General features: G+C 44.9%; 1 protein-coding gene across 3 annotated transcripts in view; it reads left to right on the forward strand.

Moving 5' to 3' along the window:
• Positions 1–21,476, forward strand: part of CUNH20orf194 (chromosome unknown C20orf194 homolog) — a 137,368-nt gene that overhangs the window by 96,581 nt on the left and 19,311 nt on the right. For all 3 annotated transcript variants that reach the window (XM_005365596.2, XM_026788471.1, XM_026788470.1), the window contains exons 22-29: positions 3,712–3,858; positions 4,530–4,618; positions 5,544–5,642; positions 6,233–6,350; positions 9,052–9,140; positions 10,085–10,243; positions 17,069–17,194; positions 19,271–19,308. In XM_005365596.2, coding sequence (XP_005365653.1) covers positions 3,712–3,858; positions 4,530–4,618; positions 5,544–5,642; positions 6,233–6,350; positions 9,052–9,140; positions 10,085–10,243; positions 17,069–17,194; positions 19,271–19,308 — 865 coding nt within the window. The remainder of the gene's footprint in view (positions 1–3,711; positions 3,859–4,529; positions 4,619–5,543; positions 5,643–6,232; positions 6,351–9,051; positions 9,141–10,084; positions 10,244–17,068; positions 17,195–19,270; positions 19,309–21,476) is intronic.

Here is a 21,476-nt window from a genome sequence, read left to right on the forward strand (position 1 = left end):
AAAAAAAAAAAAAAAAAGAGCCTTAGCTTAGATGTTATGGTGCATGCCTGTAACTCAGCACTCAGGAGCAGAGGCTAGAAGATTGCCACAAATTTGAGGCCAGTCTGGTCCACATAGGAAGTTCCACGCCAGCCCGGATTATATAAAGAGAGACCTTGTGTGCAAGCTTCCTTTCTGTTGTTGAAACAAATACCCTAACAAAAAGCAACTTTGCAAAGAAAGGACTTAGACGTTACAGTTCATGTGATAGAGAGGTCACAGTGGTAAGAACTTGAAGCAGATAGTCACACCACATCTAGCTTTAAATTTTGGGTGGATAGGTTGCATGCCTTTAATCCCAGCACTTGGGAGGCAGAGACAGGCGGATCTCTGTGAGTTTGAGGCCAGCCTGGTCTACAAGAGCTAGTTCCAGGACAGGCACCAATAACTACAGAGAAACACTGTCTCGAAAAACTAAAAAAAAAAAAAAATCTGGGTGGGTAGTCTGAATCTCGCTGAGGCCTCCAGAAAATGATTTTTCCCACTAGTTGAGAATAAGACTACTACCACAGTTTAAATTTGAAACAAGATTTAATTAAATATTGGCCAGGTCCATACCTGGGTTCCTGGGAAATGGCCCAGAATTAAGTATGGCAAGGGCTTAAGAAGGAAAACCCATAATTCATTGCATTTTCCATCAGGTCCAATCAGGGGCAAACATGCATCCTGACCTATTTCACCTGTGCCTGTGACCCTCCCACCCACATGTGATCCTGTGCAGATGGGTCAGACAAACTTGTCAAGCACCCACATGTGATCCTGTGCAGATGGGTCAGACAAACTTGGTTAGGAAGTGCAAATGCGGCGGGCTTGTTATCTCCCATAAAAAAAAATAGCCTCTAACATTTCAGAAACTGACTGTTCTTGGGCAAGGGGCTTGCAGATTAGAACCATTTTTGTTTCATGGCTCTCTAAGGCATAGTAATTAAAACTTAAAGTTTAATTTTGTTCACTCACGTCTCCAAGAAAAAAACAAAATGAATAAACTTAAGTTCTAAAGAAAGGCTGGAAATGGCTCAGTAGTTGAAGTATTTGCCCAACTTGAGGCTGAGTGTGGTGGCATAGACCTTTAATCGCAGCACTGTGTGAGTTTAAGCACACCCGGTCTCTCTAGTGACTTCCAGGTCAAGCCGAGCTACCCAGTCTTAAAAATAAATTAGATTATGTATGTAATGGCATAATATAGACTCTGTTCTATTTTACTATACCATACTGTTAGATTACTTTAACCTTATACTGAGTTTCGTTTCCATGTTTTTGAGACCAGGTCTCACTGTGTAGCTCAGACTTTGCTTTATGTAGACTAGGCTGTCTTTTAATTCACAAAGATCAGCCTGCCTTCCCCACCTGGGTGCTGGTATTAAAGGAGTGTCTCACCACACCCCACTCCATTTAAAGAATTTTTTAAAGAAACAAACCAACCATTCAGCAATCAAACTCAATAAACATTTACTTTAGAACTTATTTTTCTTCATTGTGTGTGTGTGTGTGTGTGTGTGTGTGTGTGTGTGTGTGTGTGTGGTCTGTGCATGTATGTTTACGTGTGTATATGCAAATTGCATGGGCATGCATGTGGAAGCCTGAGGTTGATAGCAAGCATCTTGTTCAGTTGTTATTTCCTCCTCTCTCTTATTTTTACACAGACTCTCACCATGTAGCTTTAGCTGTCCTGGAACTCTCTGTGTTGACCACAAACTCACAGAGATCTAGCTGCCTCTGCCTCTCAGCCTCCTGTATATTACGATTAAAGGCTGTTCCTTCCTTAACCTTTTCAGACAAGGCATCTTAATCACAGCCAGAGCTCATTGATACAGGTCACCTTGCTAGCAGCTTGCTCCAAGGATCTTGTCTCAACCTTGTAAAATTATGCAAATAATCTACTTACAAGAATCCAAACTCAGGTCCTCTCTTTTTCTTCTATTATTCTATCTTTTATTTCATTCATTTTTTAATACAGGGACTCTCTGTGTGGCTCTGGCTGGCTTGTAACTCACAGTGATCTATTGAGGAAAGTATAGTCTTTTTATAAAAATTATTTATTTGTTTATTGTGTGTGTGTGTTTATTTTGTGTACATGTATGTCTGTGCACCATGTGTGCCTGCTGCCCACAGAGGCCAGAAGAGAGTTTGGATCCCTGGAACTGGAGTTGCAGATGGTGTGAGCTACCATGTTGGTACTGGGAGTGGAACCCAGCTCCTAAACACTGAGCTATCTCCAGCCCTAAGCACAGTCTTTTCAGCAAATGATATTAGAGAAACTATATGTACATACCAGAAAATGAAGTTGGACCCTTATACCAAGGACAAAAATGATTACTCAAATTGTATCAAAAATCTAAATATGAAAGCTGAAACAATAAAACTCTTAGAAGACACAATAGGGAAGAAGCATCGTGACATGGGATTTGTCGCTGACTGCTTAGATAGAGCCCTGAAAGCCCAGACAGCAGAAGAATAACAACACAAAGTGAACTTCATCAAAATAAAGCTTTCCAGAAGCTGGAGAGATGGCTCAGTGGTTAAGAGGTTGTTCTTGCAGAGGACCTGGATTAATTCCCAGCACCCACATGGTGACTTTTAACCATCTGTCACTCTAGTTCTGACCTCCTTAGACACCAGACACTCATGTGGCATATAGGTATATATGCGAGAAAAACACACATATAAAGTAATACACAAATTATAAAAACCATTAAGTTTTCTGGGGCTTTCTTGCACTGCAAGCCTGATGACCAGACCGCGTGGTGGAGGGAGAAAACCAGCTCCCCGGAGCTGCCCTCTGGTCTCCAGGTGCTCAGTGTGATCTGCATGCGCTCTTGTACACACAGACACCATCATTTAATTACATTGTTATTTACTTTCTAGGGGTGGAGTTTAATGTGGAGTATGTGTGGAAGTCAGAAAAGAACTTGTGGAACTTGATTCTTTCTCTCCTTCGTGTAGATAGATCTCCAGGGATTGAACTCAGGTTCTCAAGCTTAGCAGCAGCAAGCACTTTTACAACTGAGCCGTCTCACTGGCTCAAATAAATTTTAAAAATTATACTTGTTGAGCATGACTGCATATGCCTGCAATTTCAGCATTTGAGAGGCCGAAGCAAGAAGCTTACTAAGAGTTCCAGACCAGTCTAGGCTATATATATATAGCAAAACCCTTTGCAAAAAATAAAGGTAAATTTTAAAAGCTTCTGTACATCAAAGGAGACTCTCGAAAGAATGGAAAACACTCCATCAAATGGCAGGAATCGTATCGATCATAAGAAATAGTATCTTAGCTGGGAGAGATGACATCAGCCTTAATCCCAGCCAAGGAACTAGAAACAGGACTACCAGGGTCATCCTCTACTGCATAGTGAGGGGAGTCCAACCTGTCCCCATCCTCCCTAAAACAGTACCTCAGAAGGAATTTGAGAAAATACGTATCTAAGTCAGTGCGACAGCACTTGCTTCTGACCCAGCTGAGAAACTGAGGCAGGATTGTGAGTTCAAGGTTAATTTGGGTTTTGGTGAGACCATGTCCCCACCAAAAAAAAAAAAAAAAAAAAGAGTTCCACTATCTCCTGTAGCTAGAAGCTGGAGAGTGTGTCTGTTGCCCTTTTCTGTTGAGAAGCTGACTCTAGCAGGACTGAAGCCTACAAGTGGACTCTGTTCTGACACTCCTTTCTCTCTCCAGGACTCCACCAGCGTCGTAGCCGCCCTTGTCATCAACTTCAGAAGCTCACTACTTCCTCACCTCCCAGTTCAGTTCCATGGATCGAGCAATTTTCTGATGATTTTCCTTTTCCCCAAATCAAAGATATATCAAGCGTTTTACTCAGAGGTAACATCAGTTGTCTGTCAACTTAACAAAATAGCCACTTTTTCCTATAGCAATTTAAATGGTAAGATAGTGTCTTAGAACCAACTGACGGTAATGCAAAGCCAGCCTGGTGGCTCTGTCCTTGAATCCCAACAATTGGGAGGCAGAGGCAGGTAGATCTCTGTGAATTTGTGGCCAGCCTCGTCTCTGTAGTGAATTCTAGGCCACCTAAAACTACATGGTGAGACCTTTTCTCCAAAAGAAGTGGGGGTTGGGGGACCTGAAGAGATGGTTCCGTGATGCAGAGCACTGGCTGCTCTAGCAAAGGCCCGAGTCCCAGCACCCACATGGTGACCCACAACCATCTGTGACTCCAGTCCCAGGGCTTCCAGTTCCCACCGGGGAGGAACGTGCTCTTGCAGCCGGAGCAGTGCTACTGACACCACCTTTTGGGTTTTCTGACCTCTGGAAGGTCACAGTCTCTGCTGATAGTGACCCAGAAAGGCATTGCTGGCTCTGAAAAACCCTGAACAAAATTGCTTTCCGGCCTCATTTTTGAAGCAAACTTGTTTGTGATAATGTTTTTCTCTGCACTGACAGTGTTGATTTTCAACAGTCATCAGACCCCATGTGGATTCCATATCCTGTTGTTGGGTTTAAAGTGTTCTTTGTTTAAATTCTGTTTTGTTTAGGTCTTCTCCCCTTGGCAACAGCAGGATAACTCAGGGCTTTCTTTAAAAGTGATCCAGGAAGATGGATTATCTGTGGAACAAAGGAGACTGTAAGTGGCTCTCTCCAGTGTTTGTGCTCAATTCCCAAAGCTTTGTGGGTGTGCTTTCTCTGCAGGGTGACTCACATTATGTAAGAGGGGTCTTAGCTTCTGAAAGGGCCAATAGTCATGTCATTGTTGCCAGCATACAGATAGCGGGTGTGCTTGGGGAAACAGCCAGACAGATGATAGCCAAACTGGGGACGTGGGTGGCTCCATTAGAAGAGCATTTGCCTAGCATGCAAGATAGGTTTGATCCCACCCAGCATAAATCAGGCATGGGGGCACATTCCTGGGATCCCAGTATTTGTGAATTAAAGGCAGGAAGATCAGAAATTCAGAATCATGCTCAGCTGTCTAACAAGTTAGAGGCTAGCCTGGGCTACATGAGACCCTGGGGAGAATAGAGGGAGAGGAGGAAATTCACTGATGCTTTATCTAGGTTTCTGCTCCTGTGATAACATGGCCAGGGTAGTTCATTTAGAAAGAAGAAATTATTTGGGCTAGAGTCCATGATGGTGGATGGAGGCAGCGGATGGCTAAAACAGGAGCTGAGAGCTCACACATGTCAAAACCACAGACAGGAGGCAGAGAGCAGACATGCCCCTCCAGGAGGCCACACTTCCCTGTTCTCCCCAGACAGCCTCCAGCTAGGGGCTAAGTATTCACATGCTCATGACTATGGAGGACATCTCGTTCAAACCACTACAGCTGATAATTAAAACCTGAGACCACTGTCAAAAATAGAGAGGCCAACCATCCAATGTGAGCAGGCCAGTTGTCATGCCTGGTACCTTATTTTGCTTAAGGCTTTGGAGTGTTTAATTTGGAAGTGTTGGCGCTGTTAAATTCTCTGGCTTAGAGGCCTCAGAACTAGTCGTGTAAGGTGCCTTTGCTGTGGGAGCTGTAGCACTAATCTGAGCCTTTGGTGTTACAGGCACTCCTGTGCACAGAAGCTCTTCAGTGCCCTGAGCCATCCTGCAGAGGAGTGGAGCTCTCCGAGGCTGCTGGCAGCCAGACTTCCTGAGCTTGAGCGGTGAGTTCTGTGCATCTGGTTGAGATGTTTACCCTTGGTCCTTCCTCAGCTCCTTTACACGGCGCTCCTCATGGACCTAAAAGGGGAGTCGTGACATACCATGTACCCTTTCATATCATGAAAGAATCTCTCCTTCTTAATTTAATTTTTAAATTTATTCTATTTTATTTTGCCTGCATGTATGTCCGTGTGTGAGGGTGTCAGATCTTGGAGTTACAGACAGTTGTTAGCTGCCATGTGGTTGCTGGGAATTGAACCCCAGTCCTCTGGAAAAGTAGTCAGTGCTCTTAACTGCTGAGCCAACTCTCCAGTGCCAACCCTCTCCCCTTTTTTGTTTTTTGTTTGTTTTTGAGACAGGGTTTCACTGTGTAACCCTGGCTGTCCTGGAATTTGATCTGTAGTCCATGCTGGCCTCAAACTCAGAGATATCTGCCTTCTGAGAGCTGGGATTAAAGGTGTGTACTACCATCACCTGTCCTAGAAAAAAAATCTTTAAGGCTTATAGCACTTAGATAAGAAATCACTAGTGTGAATTGACATGCCCAGCAAAGCTGGTGACAGTGATGTGACAGTTGTCTTTGTTTTTCTAGGTTTCTCCAGCATTTTGCTGTCGGCAGCATTGGTCAGGAGCCTGTGATGCGGACCCATCTTCCAGGCTTGCTGCAGCAAACTGAAATCAGCCCTGCTCAAGGATTAGAAAGTGACAAGGTAGAGTTCACCAAACATGCTGAGAATTTACTGCAGGATAATCTGCAAGCCTGTATCGGTTAACAGGAGCACAGGTGGAAGCCTTCATAAGTGTGTCCACCTCCTTGAATACTGATAATTATATACATGAAACTGTCTTTGTAGAATGACTGTCAGGCCAGACCCCATGACCTTGGCCAACCCTGACATTGTGCCATGCCCTCCTGCGTCTCCAGGTCTTTTAAACTCTTGCTGTGTGTTCTCAAGCTATTGCTTCTTTCTGGTTGTGACAATGACTTAACCTAGCATTGGATGACACATTATGTTGTCAATAAGAGGAAGGCTGCCCATGCTGTAATCACCAGAGTGAGGTGATACTCAGCATTTTCTTCTTCAGAATAGACCTTCATGTGCTCCTGCCTCATGTTTCCATTTCCCTCCTCTTGACTCTGCCCACCATTCCTTTGGAAGCTGCATATCATAGTTTTTTTCTGTGCAAGTCTAAAACATGTTCATCTACTTAAGGAAATAGCATAATGCAATTAGAACCCTCTATTTTTCCTTTGGATAATTCTTCTAGATAAGAGGGTAAAGGAAACATATGTCTGCCTTGTGCTATTTTATTTAAAAAGTGCTATAGTACTGGCCTTTAAGTAAGAGTACCTGGCTGGGTGGATCTTAAGAAGCCCACATCCAGAACTAGAGAGACAGCTCAGCAGTTGGGAGCTCTAGCTGTTGTTGTAGAGCAACTGGGTGTGATTCCCAGCACCACCACTCACAGTGGCTCGTAACTCCAATTTCAGGGGATTCTTGCTTCCAAGGACACTGCATATGCATGGTATGCCGGCATGTATGCAGTCAAAACACCCATACACATAAAATAAATAAATGAATAATTCTACACCCATGATCTTGGGTGAAATACAATAGATGTTTCTGTTTCTCTTTCCATTTGTGCTTAAATATGTTAAAGTCTTTTCTGTATAAACTCTAATGTTGCTTTTTACAAAAAGGAAATATTTGACTGTGCACGTATGAGTTAAGGAACTGAGAGGTAGCACTGAAGAGTAGGGAGCAAGACGGGAAATGCTGGGCTAGCAGGGAGAGCACAGTGTGAGTTACATTAGTACTTGCAGGGAGCAAAGAGGGACATAGAAGCCTTGGTCCCAGGTTGGAAGGAAAGCTGGGGTTTGTGGGTTTCCACAGAAGAAAAGAGATCAGCAGCCGTCTCTGTGCTCACACAAGCAGCTGCTGCCAGATGTCAAGCTCAGCGTTAGTGCACACGATCTGTGACAGGCTGTCTTGGTCTCACCTGGTATAAAACAAAACATAGCCAGGTGTGATGGCCTGTCCTAGTTTTCAGGAGACGGAGACAGGAGGATCGCTGCAGTTTTGAAACCATTCTGGGTGGCATAGAGTTCTAGGCCAGCTTGGGCTCCATAATAACTTTTTCTCAATAGGAAAAGAAGGCATCCTGTAGACAGGCCTAGGAATAAATCTTCTGCGAGTGCATGAGTCTTGTCCTCCTCTGCTGGTCTCCCTCGTTCAGTAAATTCCTTAAATGACCTTAGACTGTCTACTTAAGGGAAACCTAGTATTGTGTGCTAGTGCAATGGAGCTAGGACCATTGGGCTGGTTCTTCCCCTTTCCCCCATGAGAGGCTTTCAGAGAGCTTATCATACCCGGGAGTTCTGAGTCACCACAGGCAGCCCACAGAAGCATCTTCAGGAGAGCTCCACTGATCAGCAGCTTCCACACCATTGTAGCTGGACATTGTTTCCCCAGACTTTCTTTCTGCTCCCTAAAAATGGAGCAAATGTACTATCCCTAAGTGTCTCCTGTACTAGAGGTCTGTGGTCATAAGAAAGTTAGGCTTTCTAAATGCTTAATATTTGAAGTGATACAGTTACAAATGTTCCATAGAAATTTGTTTACTACTTACATAAGTGAAGTTGATGAACCTTCACACCTACCCTGTAAGGTAAGTAGGTATCTTAGCTGGTGTTCTAGAGCTATGATAAAACACCACGACCAGAAACAACTTGAAGAGAAAGGGGTTTATTTCAGCTTTTCTCTCTCGGGTCACACTACATCACTGAGGGAAGTCGGCAGGGATCTGGAGGCAGGATCTGATGCAGAGGCCATGGGGGTGCTGCTTACTGGCCTGCTTACTTCCCATGCTTACTCAGCCTGCTTTCTTTTTGTTTGTTTCAAGACAGGGTTTCTCTGTGTAGCTCTGGAGCTTGTCCTGGAACTCGCTTTATAGACCAGTCAGCCTGCTTTCTTATGTAACCCAGGACCACCTGTCCAAGGATGAGCCACCCCAGTAGCTAGGCCTTTTAACAATTTGCAATCAAGAAAACGTCCCACAGACTTGCCTACAGGCCGGTCTAATGGAGGCATTTTTTCAGTTGAGGTACCTCTTACCGTTTGACTCTAGCTCCTGTCAAATTAACAAAAGAGAGAGAGAGAGAGAGAGAGAGAGAGAGAGAGAGAGAGAGAGAGAGAGAGAGAGGGGGAGGGAGAGGGAGAGAGGAGAGAGAGAAAAGAAAAGCCTACCCAGGACAGTAGACCTTATCATTCACTGTAAATCAAGGAGCGAGTGAGTAGTGGTGCTGAACTTCAAACCCACAAAGTCTTGCTCTGGAGACTGGTTTTCTTTACGTCTTACACAGTGTTCTGTAGTCGAACTAGAAACCCACATGACATTTCTTTCATGTAGGTCATCATCAGCATTGTAACTGGTCTCCCTGGCTGTCATGCTAACAAGCTCTGTGCTTTCCTGGTTACTCTACATAAGGAGTACGGCAGGTTAGTATGGCTTCTACTTTAGCTTTGGGGAAAGAGGCCTTGTTCCTGGGCCATCTACTGGCATTTAGCATGACATTATTGGCACAACAGTCATCCGTCTTCTCATTAAATACCGTGTGCTTAGGGCCTTGTTCAGTGTTTACAGGTTAACCAGATCCTCACATCTAGTGTTTTGTCCTATAAACATTCTTTATTATTTGGGGGATCGTCTCGTGTCGTTTGCGTTTGGGCTTTCCTTGAATTTGCTGTAGCTATAGCTGAGGATGACCTTGAGTTCTTGATCCTTCTGCCTCCACCTTCCAAGTGCTAGGTTATAGGCAGAGTCACCACACCCAGATTGTGTGTGCTTGTTTCTCTCTCTCTCTCTCTCTCTCTCTCTCTCTCTCTCTCTCTCTCTCTCTCTCTCCCTCCTTTTCTATCCCCTTTCCCCTCTATCTCCTCCCTCTCCCTCCTTTCTTTCTCATGTCGTCTCTTTCTCCCTCTCCCTTTCCTTCTCCTGCTGCCTCTCCCCTCCCATGCCTCTGTCTCTCTGAGATGGTGGCCTCAAATTCATTGGAAGTTCTCCGCTTCAGTTTCTTGGATGCTGGCATTACTGGCTCTTTTCTAAAACATTCTGAGTTCTTGACCTTGCCCATTTCTTACTAGTTTTACCAAGCATGACACTAAAGCCATTTCACTCAGGAAATCACTGCCAGGACAGAAGTCTTTCACGTCTGAGGCCTTCTGACCATACGTTACTTTGTTTTTTTTCCTGGTGGTAGGAGATTTCCTACAAACGAGCCAAAGATCTGTCTTTTCCTGTGGTGCCACAATAGCTATCTCTCCATAGATAGAGTAATTGGAAGCATATCTTTGAGACTGCTGGTCTTATTTAAATCCATGACTGAGCTTTCTATGAGCACGCCATATGTAGCCTTATGCAAGATTACCTTTGCTGCTTTCAGATGGATGGTATACCGCCAGATCATGGACAGCTCTGAATGTTTCCATGCTGCCCACTTCCAAAAATACCTTTCCAGTGCCCTGGAGGCCCAGCAGAACCGCTCTGCCCGACAGTCAGCTTACATCCGCAAGAAGACCAGACTGCTGGTGGTATTACAAGGGTGAGTGAGCGATGGAGGCCTGGCATTTAAGTGAGGATGGGGACCTTGTCATTATTGTTACTTTTTATGTACCCTGATGCTACCAACACTCCTCAGAAAGGCCAGGATGCTATTGCCATACTGTGGCTAAGGGTAGCTGATAGCTACATACACAAAATCTGGCTTCCATAATGTAATATCCCCAATATGTGAGGAATTAGGGAATCTGGTAAAGATTCTCCAGTAATTTATAAAATGATTGATAATAGTCTTTAAACCTTGCCATCTAGGTATGGGAGCCTCATCTGTCTCACTCTTCCCTCTTTTGGAATTGCAGATTTGGCCCCTATCCCTACATAGTCTGTAAGCTCTACCCATCTCCCTGTTCTCCAGTGGCTATCCCAGAAGACCTTCCTGGGACCCATAGTGAGAAATACACATAGTATAGTTGAGCAAGGAGCCTGCTTTATACCTGTAGCTGTGACTGTAGACCCTGAAGTCCCTATAAGTACCATTATTGTCAGAGGGAAGATGGGCCTCCGCCCCCGTGTGTGTGTGTGTATGAGTGTGCACCCTGTGTGTTCACACATAGAGCAAGAAGAAGATTTAGGATGTCTTTTATCGTATGTCCTTGCTGTACCTGTCTTACTCCTTTGAGTCAGCATCTCTTACTGACACTGGAGCTAGGCTAGCAGCTCTGTCTCTCACAGCACTGGGGTACAGGTGGGCATAGCCATGTCTTTTCAGATTCACATCTTCATGCTTGCAGAGCAAATGCTTTTACCCACTGAGCCATTTCCCAGCTCAGAACAAAGATTTGGCAGAGTATGTACCACTGCTCCAGAGAACTGTTCACTGGCCCTCCACGGAATGTCTTGCACCTGGGCCCAGAAAAGAATGTGTTGTCAGGGGAACAGAGCAGGGGCTGGGCTTGTTTCTGGTGTTATGGTTGTAAAGAAGCTTTGTGTTATTCTTGCAACAATTACTGTTTCCAGTTAAAAATAGACCCAGATCCAAAGCTCTGTTTGGGCTCCCAGTTGTAGTGATGGGACCTGGGAGGAGCTAGGATGGTGATCCTGAGAAAGGAGGTAGGTGGCAGTGTGCACCCTTGGGACCTTCCTGCACTGATAGACCTTACTGCAGTTGGGCCCATCGCAGCTTCCCTTCTGTCAGCCCTTTAGGCCAGGAATCATCAAAGGGAGACTTGGGCCTTGAAACCGCTTGTTTTCTTGGGGTTTTCTGTTGTTTCTACTAGTCAGAGGAATGGGTCAACCCAGCATCATGACCTTCTGTTCTGCCCTTGTCAGAACTGAGTCACAGGGAGTGGGGGCCTAGAAGAGAACTTGCCGGTTTGTCAGTATACTCAGCTAAAGTCACTTCCATTATCCATTCATTCAGAGAATCTTGTTGACTCCTTATCTCTGACTCTACAAGTCTGTAAAAATGTTGGATATTCTAGCTACTTCCATCTCATGCAGCATAGACCCAGCATTCACCCAGTCATACCACAGGGTATGAGGGACACCATAGACATCCTAATGGACTCAAGTCAGAATAACAGCTAAGCCCAGCCATGATGGCTCACACTTATAATTCCAGCACTTGGGGGATGGAAGCAGGAAGATCAACCATTGGCTATATGACTTTGAGGCCAACCTGAGTTATATGAGAGTCTCAAAAAAAAAAACAAAGAAAGAAAGAAAGAAAGAAAGAAAGAAAGAAAGAAAGAAAGAAAGAGAAAGAAAGAAAGAAAGAAAGAAAGAAGAAAGAGTAGCTAAATGTTGTGACTCTTTACTAAGGCACTTACAGATTTGACCCATTTTTTTTTTTTAGAGCCAACAGTAAACCTGCTTTATAGCTTGTAAAACTTCTTAGCACTAGACATTATATCAGGAATTCTGGACTAGAGAGATGGCTCAGAAGTTAAAAGCAATAATTGTTCTTCCAGAGGTCCTGAGTTCAATTCCCAGCAACCACATGGTAACTCACAACTATCTATAGTAAGATCTCATGCCTTCTTCTGTAATATAGGCAAACATGCAGACAGAACACTGTATACATAGTAAATAATAAATAAATGTTTTAAAATTTATTCTATTTTTTAAATTTTGTTTATTTACATATCTTTTATGTACTCTGCATGTATACCTGCAGGCCAGAAGACAGCATCAGATCCTAATACAGATGGTTGTAGCCACCAGTGTGGTTGCTGGGAATTGAACTCAGGATCTCTGGAAAAGTAGCCAGTGCTCTTAACCTCTGAGCCAACTCTCTAGCCCCAATAATAGATAAATCTTAAAAGAAAAAAAGAATTCCCTCTGTCTTTGATCATACTACGTAGTCAAGGCTGGCCTCAGATTGTGATCCTCCTGCCTCAGCCTACAGAGTGCTAGAAGTGCACAACAGTCGCCATGACACTTGACTTGTTTCTTAAATCTGTCTTCTCTTTTCATCAATATATCTCTCATTTGTTTGTCTTTGGTTTTTTTGTTTGTTTGGTTGGTTTTGGTCTTTTGAGACAGGGTTTCTCTGTAGCTTTGGAACCTGTCCTGGAACTAGCTCTTGTAGACGAGGTTGGCCTCGGACTCAAAGAGATAAATCCACCTGCCTCTGCCTCCCAAGTGCTGGGATTAAAGGCATGCGCCACCACCGCCCGGCTGTTTTTGTTTTCAAGACAGGATTTCTCTGTGTAACAGCCTTAGCTGTCCTGGAACTCGCTGTGTTTACCGGGCTGGTCTTGAACTCACAGAGATCTACCTGCCTCTGCCTTCCAAGTGCTGGGATTAAAGGTATGTGCCACTGCCACCCGACTTTGCCTCTGATTTTTTTATGTATGTGAATGTTTTGCTTCCATGTGTGTTTATGTATACCATGTACATACAGTGCTCATATGGGGACCAGACGAGGGCATCAGATTCCCCTGAAACTGGAGTTAGAGACAATCTTAAACCACCATGTAGGTGCTGGGAACTGAACCCACGACTTCTGTAAGAACAGCAAGTGCTCTGAGAAATCTCTCCAGTCTTAGTTTTTGGGTTTTGTTATTTTAGGGTTTTTTGGTGTATGTGTGTGTATTTATCTATGTATGTCATGTGTATGCTAGTGTTCGCAGAGGCCAGGGCATCAGATCCTCTGGAGCTAGAGTTACAGATGACTGAGCTGCACAGTGTGAGTTCTGAAGCTCAGACTCAGGACCTCTGGAAGAACAGCAAGCACTCTTAAATGCTGAGCTGTCCCTCCAGCTCTCCCCGCTCCCCATCACCAGCATATCTTTGGAGAAAAGATTGTACTATAGGAGTAGAGGGTTCCTTAGTCTCCAGTGACTATTTCCCCTCGTTTTCCATCTCAGAGGCTTTGACACTGAATAGAACATTGTTTTAAAAATGAAATTAAAGGTCTTGTCTTGTTTTTAAGACAGGCTCTCATTTCTCATAGGCCCCAGCCTTACCATGTAGCTGAAGATGACCATGAACTTTGATCTACATCTCAAATGCTGGGATTATAGGCATGTTTATGCCCAGTTTATATGTGCTGGGAATTGAACCTGTGACTTCCACTCTAGCAACTGAGCTATATCCCCAGGTCCTAGAGTGTTCTTTTACTCTTAAAAATCATACTTGTAGTTGCCGAGCTTTTAAGGATAGGGTAAGTAAAAGGGAAATAGATGTAGTTATAAAAGGGATCTTCTTTTTTGGAAGTTTTACATCTTGACATAAAATAAATGCATCTTTAAAAAAGCAAAACAGGCCGGGCGATGGTGGCGCACGCCTTTAATCCCAGCACTCGGGAGGCAGAGACAGGTGGATCTCTGTGAGTTCGAGACCAGCCTGGTCTACAGAGCTAGTTCCAGGACAGGCTCCAAAGCCACAGAGAAACCCTGTCTCGAAAAAACCAATAAATAAATAAATAAATAAATAAATAAATAAATAAATAAATAAATAAATAAATGCAAAACAGGCCTTGTTCCATAGCCTTGGCTAACTACCCACTTGGTACCTTGCTCATGCTAGCCTTGAACTCAAAGGAATCCTTCCCCATCAGAAATCCTTTATTTTCCAATGTGCTGCTTGCTGTAAGGGCCTGCAGTGTGTAGGGCTCCCCTGTACCCAGGCCTACCCAAGTACTGCACTGGGAATGGATGCACACATGCCCAGGAAGAGAAGCCAGGGAGTAGAGCCTCGGTTTCTTGAGCAAACCAGGCAGAGTGACTCAGGCTGGGAATCCTTTCACTTCAGAGGTGGAGGCAGGATTCCACAAGTTCAAGGGCAGCCTGTTCTAGGTAGCAAGTTCCAAGGGGTACACAGTGAGAACATATATAAAATAAAAATAAATAAGTAAACACCCCTGGAGCAGCCTGGCAACCATACCCTGTCCTCCCCATGGCTCTGATGGTTGGGCAGGATGGAGGATGATGCTCTAATCTGGGATAAAGTTGTCGCATCCACCCTCGACCAGCAAGGAAAAACGCAACACCCGGAGCTCTTCTTGCAGCAGTTTTCAGGACTTTATTTACATTCTCTCTCTCTCTTTCTTTTTCTCTCCCTCCCTTTTTTCCTCTCTCTCTCTATGGGCAAACCTCTCCCAGCTCTTAAGTAGGCATGGGCTGCCAACCCCGAACTGCCAGGTGGGCACTGCCCATAGGTTCACACATATGCAAGCAGCTGATAATCATTGTGTGATCATAGCATAGGTCAGGCCTTAGCCATCTCAAGAGTTGATTATACATCTCCATCAGGTGTGACACCATGCAGCTCGCTACATAAAGTGAGTTCCTTTTTGCAAGTGAGCTGTGACTAGGAACTCAGGACATAGCCCTGGCGGCTGCGTCCACTCCCCCACCTCCCGCTGCTCTCCCAAAGGCACAGGTCCCTCTGATCTGTCAGACTGTCATCAGGTCTGACTTCTCTCATAGACTCAGATCTTTTTTTTTTTTTTTTTCTCGAGACAGGGTTTCTCTGTAGCTTTGGAGCCTGTCCTGGCACTAGCTCTTGTAGACCAGGCTGGCCTCGAACTCACAGAGATCCATCTGCCTCTGCCTCCTGAGTGCTGGGATTAAAGGCGTGCGCCACCATCGCCCGGTTAGACTCAGACCTTTTGATAATAGTCTAGGTCCCTTAGGGCAGTGCTGTCTTCTCTGAGGTGAAGAGAGTCATCCCAAGTTTTGCGGGAGGTTGAATGTCCAGTTTATTGACCTGTATTGCTTTATGCTCCAGAGACTGTAACACTGAACAGCACGTTACTGGAGAGACAGTGAGCGGATGATTGAGGGGAGATGGGACCGAAGATGCGCACAAAGAGAACAGAGTAGCAAGAGGACTGTAGCTGACAGTCGGTGCTTTATAGGAAAACAGTAACAAGGAGACTGTAGCTGACAGTCGGTGCTTTATAGGAAAACAGTAACAAGGAGACTGTAGCTGACAGTCGGTGCTTTGCAGGAAAACAGAGTAACAAGGAGACTGTAGCTGACAGTCAGTGCTTTGCAGGAAAACTGGGGGGAAGCATACAAGGCACCCCAAGGAGCATTACCATCATTGCAGTGTGCGAAGGTCCAAGATGTCTCCACAAGGTGCCACTTGACGTAGCTCGGTGGTGGAGCACTCAGCTAGCACATGCAACACTTTGTAAGTTCAATCCCCAGCACCACAAAAACCAACTGAGTGCCACTTGAGCAGAGACCTGAAGGAAACCAGCCAGCCAGGCGGATGCCAGAGGAAAAGAGCGTTCCAGCCTCAGGGAACAGCGTACAAAATTATGCCTGGCATGCTCAGAAGCCCAGGAGGCCAGAGGGTTGGATCAGGAGAAGGGATGGGATAAGCAATGGCGTCCCCTCTGCTGTGAGAGGTCAGATGGCACAGGCTGCCTGGCCCAGGGTAGGGGGCTCGGCTTCTGCACTGAGATGAAAACCACTTGAGGATTTTGAGCAGAGCAGGGATGTGATCTGTCATAGGGCCTAGCATATCCCTCTGGCTTCTGTGTTGAGAAGTTTGCAGTGAGGCAGGACAAAAGTAGGGGGCCAGCTGGGAGGCCATTGGGGTGGCCTAGGTAAAATACTGTGGCAGTCTGGACCCAGTGGGAGCGTGAGCAGTGATCTCTTCCGGGTATATGCTGAAGACTAAGAAAAAAGTGGAATCAAAGAGGACACGGATCTTTTGGCCTCACTTCTGAAAGAGTAAAGTCCCCTGGGCTTAGAATAAGAGGAACCAGCTCCAGGGTTTGGACTACAAACATTGGCTCCTAAATAAAGACACCAGATTGGAGGGAGTTCCAGGCGGAAGATGGGACTAGAAATGGTGTTTGACAGATCTGATGACCTTGTGAACTGAGGGGAGGGGACAGAACTAAAGAAAACACAGTCTGGCCTGACTCCTGAGTTGTGACTAGAAAACACAGTCCCGCCCACAGAGCCCAGTTGCTTGCTTCTTATCTCCCACTTAGGCTGGCTCTCCCCCCCCACACACACACACACTCTTTAGAGGAAGCAAAAGAAATTGGGGATGAAGGCCAGGCAGTGGTGGCTCACACCTTTAGTCCCAGCACTAGGAGCAGAGGCAGGCGGATCTCTGTGAGTTCAAGGCCAGCCTGGTCTACAAGAGCTAGTGCCAGGACAGGCTCCAAAGCTACAAAGAAACCCTGTCTCGAAAAAAACAAAAGAAGAAAAAAAGAAAGAAAGAAAAAGAAATTGGGAATGAAGAAGCATGTTGTGGATCATAAAGTGGGGTATCACCAAGGCACTCTGTGACTGCCTCCTACTTTGGGTCTTCAGCCCTCAGCCGTCAGGCACTAGCGCTCCCCTCTTCTAGTCTGTGTCCACAGCCAGGAAGCTAACCATGTGCTTTCTCCCCTTAGTTACACAGATGTCATTGATGTTGTCCAGGCCCTGCAGACTCACCCAGACCCAAATGTCAAGTCCTACTTCACCATTGGTGCTGTCACCGTGTGTGTGGAGCCCCTGAGCTGCTACATGGAGCACAGGTAGACACGTAAGACCACCTCCAGCCCACGATGTGGTGTTAAAGTGAACTGTAGTGATTTTCCCTCCCCACCAGACTGAGACAGGCTTTACACAGGTTTTGTTTGTGGAACACATCAGCCTGTGGTTTATGCAGTAAATACCCCATGACTCTGATTTGTATGAAGTCCCAAAAGGGCACAGAACAAGATAAAGTAGATTATGGAAGACAGGCTTCATTCAGCTCTGTGAGAATAGGGTCCATGTCTTTTCAATGCTTGGTACATAGTAAGTATTCATGAAAGATCTGTTGTGAGCTTGGTGGTACATCTCAGAGTTGGTGACTTTCCAGGTGTATGTAATGGACCCTGGGTTCAGTCCCAGCACTGAAAAAAAAAGCATAGAGGGGAACAGAAAGAAGAGAGAGAATAAATAGGTCTGATGAAAGTTAAGTGTGGCTGCCAAAGACCTGTAATCCCAGCCCTCAAGTGACAGATGAGAGACACAGGCAGACTTTCCTTTCCCACCAGCCACTCCCCCAAATAACCAGAGAGTTAATATTTGTTATAAATGCTTGGCCAATAGCTTGGGCTTGTTTTTAGCTATCTCTTTTAACTAAAATTAATCCATTTCTATTAATCTGTGTGCTGCCCCAAGGGTCCACGTATGTACTTCCCGTCCTGCTCGCTTGTGTCTCATGGCATCATCTCTTCTCCCCAGCATTCTCTCTGTCCCGAAAATCCTGCCTAGTCATTGGCCAATCATCTTTTTATTAACAGTGAGAGTAATATGTCTTCACAGTGTACAGAAGGATTGTTCCACAGCTGGGGGTGGGGGTCACTAGTTAGAAGCCAGCCTAGGCTACAGTGAGGCTCTGTCTCAAATTAAAAAACAGTTAATGACTTAGTCGGTGCTCAAGAGTGATCAGCCTGGGCTACAACAGAGTGAGAGATCCTGGCTCCAAAAAGAACCAAAACAAATGAGTAAACAGTAAAGGGGTGTGCCATCGTGTGTACCACAGACATAATTTAATAAGATAAGACTGGAGTAAAGGATAATTATTTAAATACAGAAGTAAAGCTAAATTGAATTAATGTTTAAATACAGAAGCCAGCCTAGGCTACAAGAACACTGTCTCAAACAGAGAAAAAAAAGACAAAGAAAAGAAATTTCAATAGCTTTTAGTTGGATTAGAAGGAAGCATCAGTGGCAGTGGTGGCACACCTTTAATCCCAGCAATCGGGAGGTAGAGGCAGGTGGATTGCTGTGAGTTCGAAGCCAGCCTGGTCTACAGAGTGAGTTACAGGAGAGGCTCCAAAGCTTAACCAAGAAACCCTGTCTTGACAGACAGACAGACAAAAATTATGAAAGAGTCAGGAAGAAAACTGAATTAATATCCTAAAGTAGGATTTACCAAATTTGGTCCTTATGGCATGTGTCCAGCTGTTTTATGAAATAAATTAAAATGTGTTCCTAAGCATCTGACTTGCTGATCTGGGAACCATGGAGCTCTGTGGACCCAGACAAACCTAGTCCTGTAGGGAATGCCTTGGGCAAGATGCTCAGCCTCCTTACCAACCCTCACCTAGCTTCTCATCTGCTAATAGATAGCAGCGGAGTCATTCCTAACTTCTTTTGTGCTGCTCGTCCTTGTGGGAACGTGATAAAACTCATCAGTGGTAGCTCTTCTCTAAGAGGATCATTATAATAGTTGGGAATTTTATTTTTTTTTCTTATTTTAATTAACTTTTATTTGCTTGACTTTTTGTTTTGTTTGTTTTTCGAGACTGAGTCTGTCTCTCTGTATAGTTCTGGCTGTACTGGAACTCACTCTGTAGACCAGGCTGGCCTTGAACTCACAGAGATCTGCCTCCTGAGTGCTGGGATTAAAGGTGTGCAACACCACCACCCAGCTGCCATGTAGGAACTTCTATGGGACATGAACTTCAGTGTAAAACTGTGAATGTTTTGAGTAACTATAGTTCTCTCAATGCTTAATACCACCTGACACTTGCATTATCAGTCAGATTCATGCTTTTGTGGGAAATAATGACAACTCTGAAATAAATGGTTTTGAAATACATTTTTTTTCTCCTTAGGTTTCTCTTTCCTAAATGTCTTGACCAGTGTTCACAAGGTAAGCAGTACATTTTGTTTCCTGCTTATGTGCCCATCACATTCTGTTCAGATACAGTAGGCTCTTCTCTGTGCTGCTACCTTTCTGGAATCTACTTCATACAGAATTGGTCCTTGTGTCCTGCTGGGTGGACACACATCCTCGGGAGCTCTCTTGTGATACCCTGGTTCACTCAGCAGCAGTATTCCTGCCCTGGCCTTGCCGCTGATGAACCTCTAGGTTAGCAAGGTTGTTAGTGTCCTGGAGATGCAGAATAAACTATAAATTCCTGGCAGTGGTTCTGAGATGCTCAGTGCTATCAGGGGATATGCCTCGGGGAGTGGAGGGCTTGGGGGTGAGCTTCCTGAATCAGCACAGCAGGCAAGTTTCCAATAGAAGAAAACAGCTCAATGTCCCCAGCCTGCTTGTACCCTGCTGATCCCTTTGCCAGTCCATGGGGACAACAAAAACAACACACCAGGGCTGTCTTGGCAGACCGCTGAACTGGCAGCTGCGCAGGCAGGAGACCAAGGAGGAATGTTCTTATTGGACTTGGCATACCAGGTAGTAGCAGTCCCCCTTTGATTTTCTGAGACAGAATCTCATGTCACTAGCTTCAAGTCACAAGTCACTGTAGCACAGACTAGCCTTGAACTCCTGATACTTCTCCTCCTACCTCCCAAGTGCTGGGTTAGTATAAGCTGTGGTTCAGCAGCAACAAGATGGAATGAATGTTTGCGTTCATCCCTTGTACCTAATCCAAGTAGATTCGAGTTTTGTGGAGGTTGGGTTAGTAGAACCTTTTGACAAACCAGTTGTGGGGCAAAAACTGGAAAAGAGATATTTAGAATGCCTCTGCTTTCTGGTTTAGAGGATTAGGAAAGCTGAATATAGCTGCCCTTGAATAGAAAGCACAAGAGAGACACTGGAACAGGAGGTAATGTGGGAGGCTTTCTGATCCTTGGTTCTAGGCTTGGAAGCCATGATCAAAGACAAAGACCCAAACAAATATTCAGTATCCAGACATGGGGTTGAAAAGGTTAGAAGGCCAGAGATGCGAAGGGGATTGGAAAATCCTGGAGCTTGAAAGATGAAACGGGAAGAAACAGTACTTTAAATATCAAAGACAGAGAAAAATCAGTTGTATTTAATGTTGCAGAGACCTCAAGGGAAGTACAATTTAACAACAAAACAAACAACAAGCATTGGTTTTGCAAGTGTGAAGGGCACTGGTGACCTCAACAGGAATGTCTGAATAGATAGGTCAGAACTGAAGTCAAGTATGAGTTAGTACAGCAGGTGATCTCTATGTAGAACCAGACCCAGTAAGTCCCAGGCCAGTCTGGAACTATATAGTAAGACCCTGTCTGAAAGAAAGCAACAAACCAGAATTGCCTTTTCTGTCAGGGTAGCTGTGGCAGGCTGAGTAGTAGGATCACCTGGGTTGCATAGTAAGATGTCTTCATGTGTATGTATGTGTGTGTGTGTGTGCGCACGTGCACACGCATGAGAGAGAGTATTTGACATAGGTTATCTCTGCAGCCCTGGCTGGCCTGGAACTCACAGAGACCCTCCTGCCTCTACCTACCAAGTGTACTACACCCCATCTGTCTGTCTACCTTTCTCTTTCTTTCTTTCTTTCTTTCTTTCTTTCTTTCTTTCTTTCTTTCTTTCTTTGTCTTTTCTTTTTCTTTTGGTTTCCACAGGGTTTTTCTGTGTAGCCCTGACTATCCTGGAACTTGCTCTATACATCATGCTGCCCTCTAAATCATAGAAATCCAGCTGCTTCTGCCTCCTGAGTGCTGAAATTAATGGCATGCATCTCTATTGCCAGGCAAGACTTTGTGGTTTTTTGTTTTTAATTGTTTGTTTGTTTGTGGATTATTTGCTGAAAAATAAGCCTGAGGACTGAGAAGGCCACTAGTCTTGACAGAGGAAGTCTGGGAGATTCTAGAGCTAAAGTTAGGAATGAAAGCTGACTCAGACTGTGATAACTTCCAAGGAAATGGAGGAAGTTGCTTGGCTGGTAGTGCACTCTGGGCTTGGTGGCTCACACTTAGAGCCCAGCACTCAGGAAACTGATGCAGAACTATCAGCTATCAACGTTCCATCCTTTAATCCCAGTACTTAAGAGGCAAAGGCAGACAGACCTCTGAGTTCAAGGCCAGCCTGGTCTATAGAGCGAGTTC

Source organism: Microtus ochrogaster, unplaced genomic scaffold (assembly GCF_000317375.1).
Source record: "Microtus ochrogaster isolate Prairie Vole_2 unplaced genomic scaffold, MicOch1.0 UNK3, whole genome shotgun sequence".
NCBI lineage: Eukaryota > Metazoa > Chordata > Mammalia > Rodentia > Cricetidae > Microtus > Microtus ochrogaster.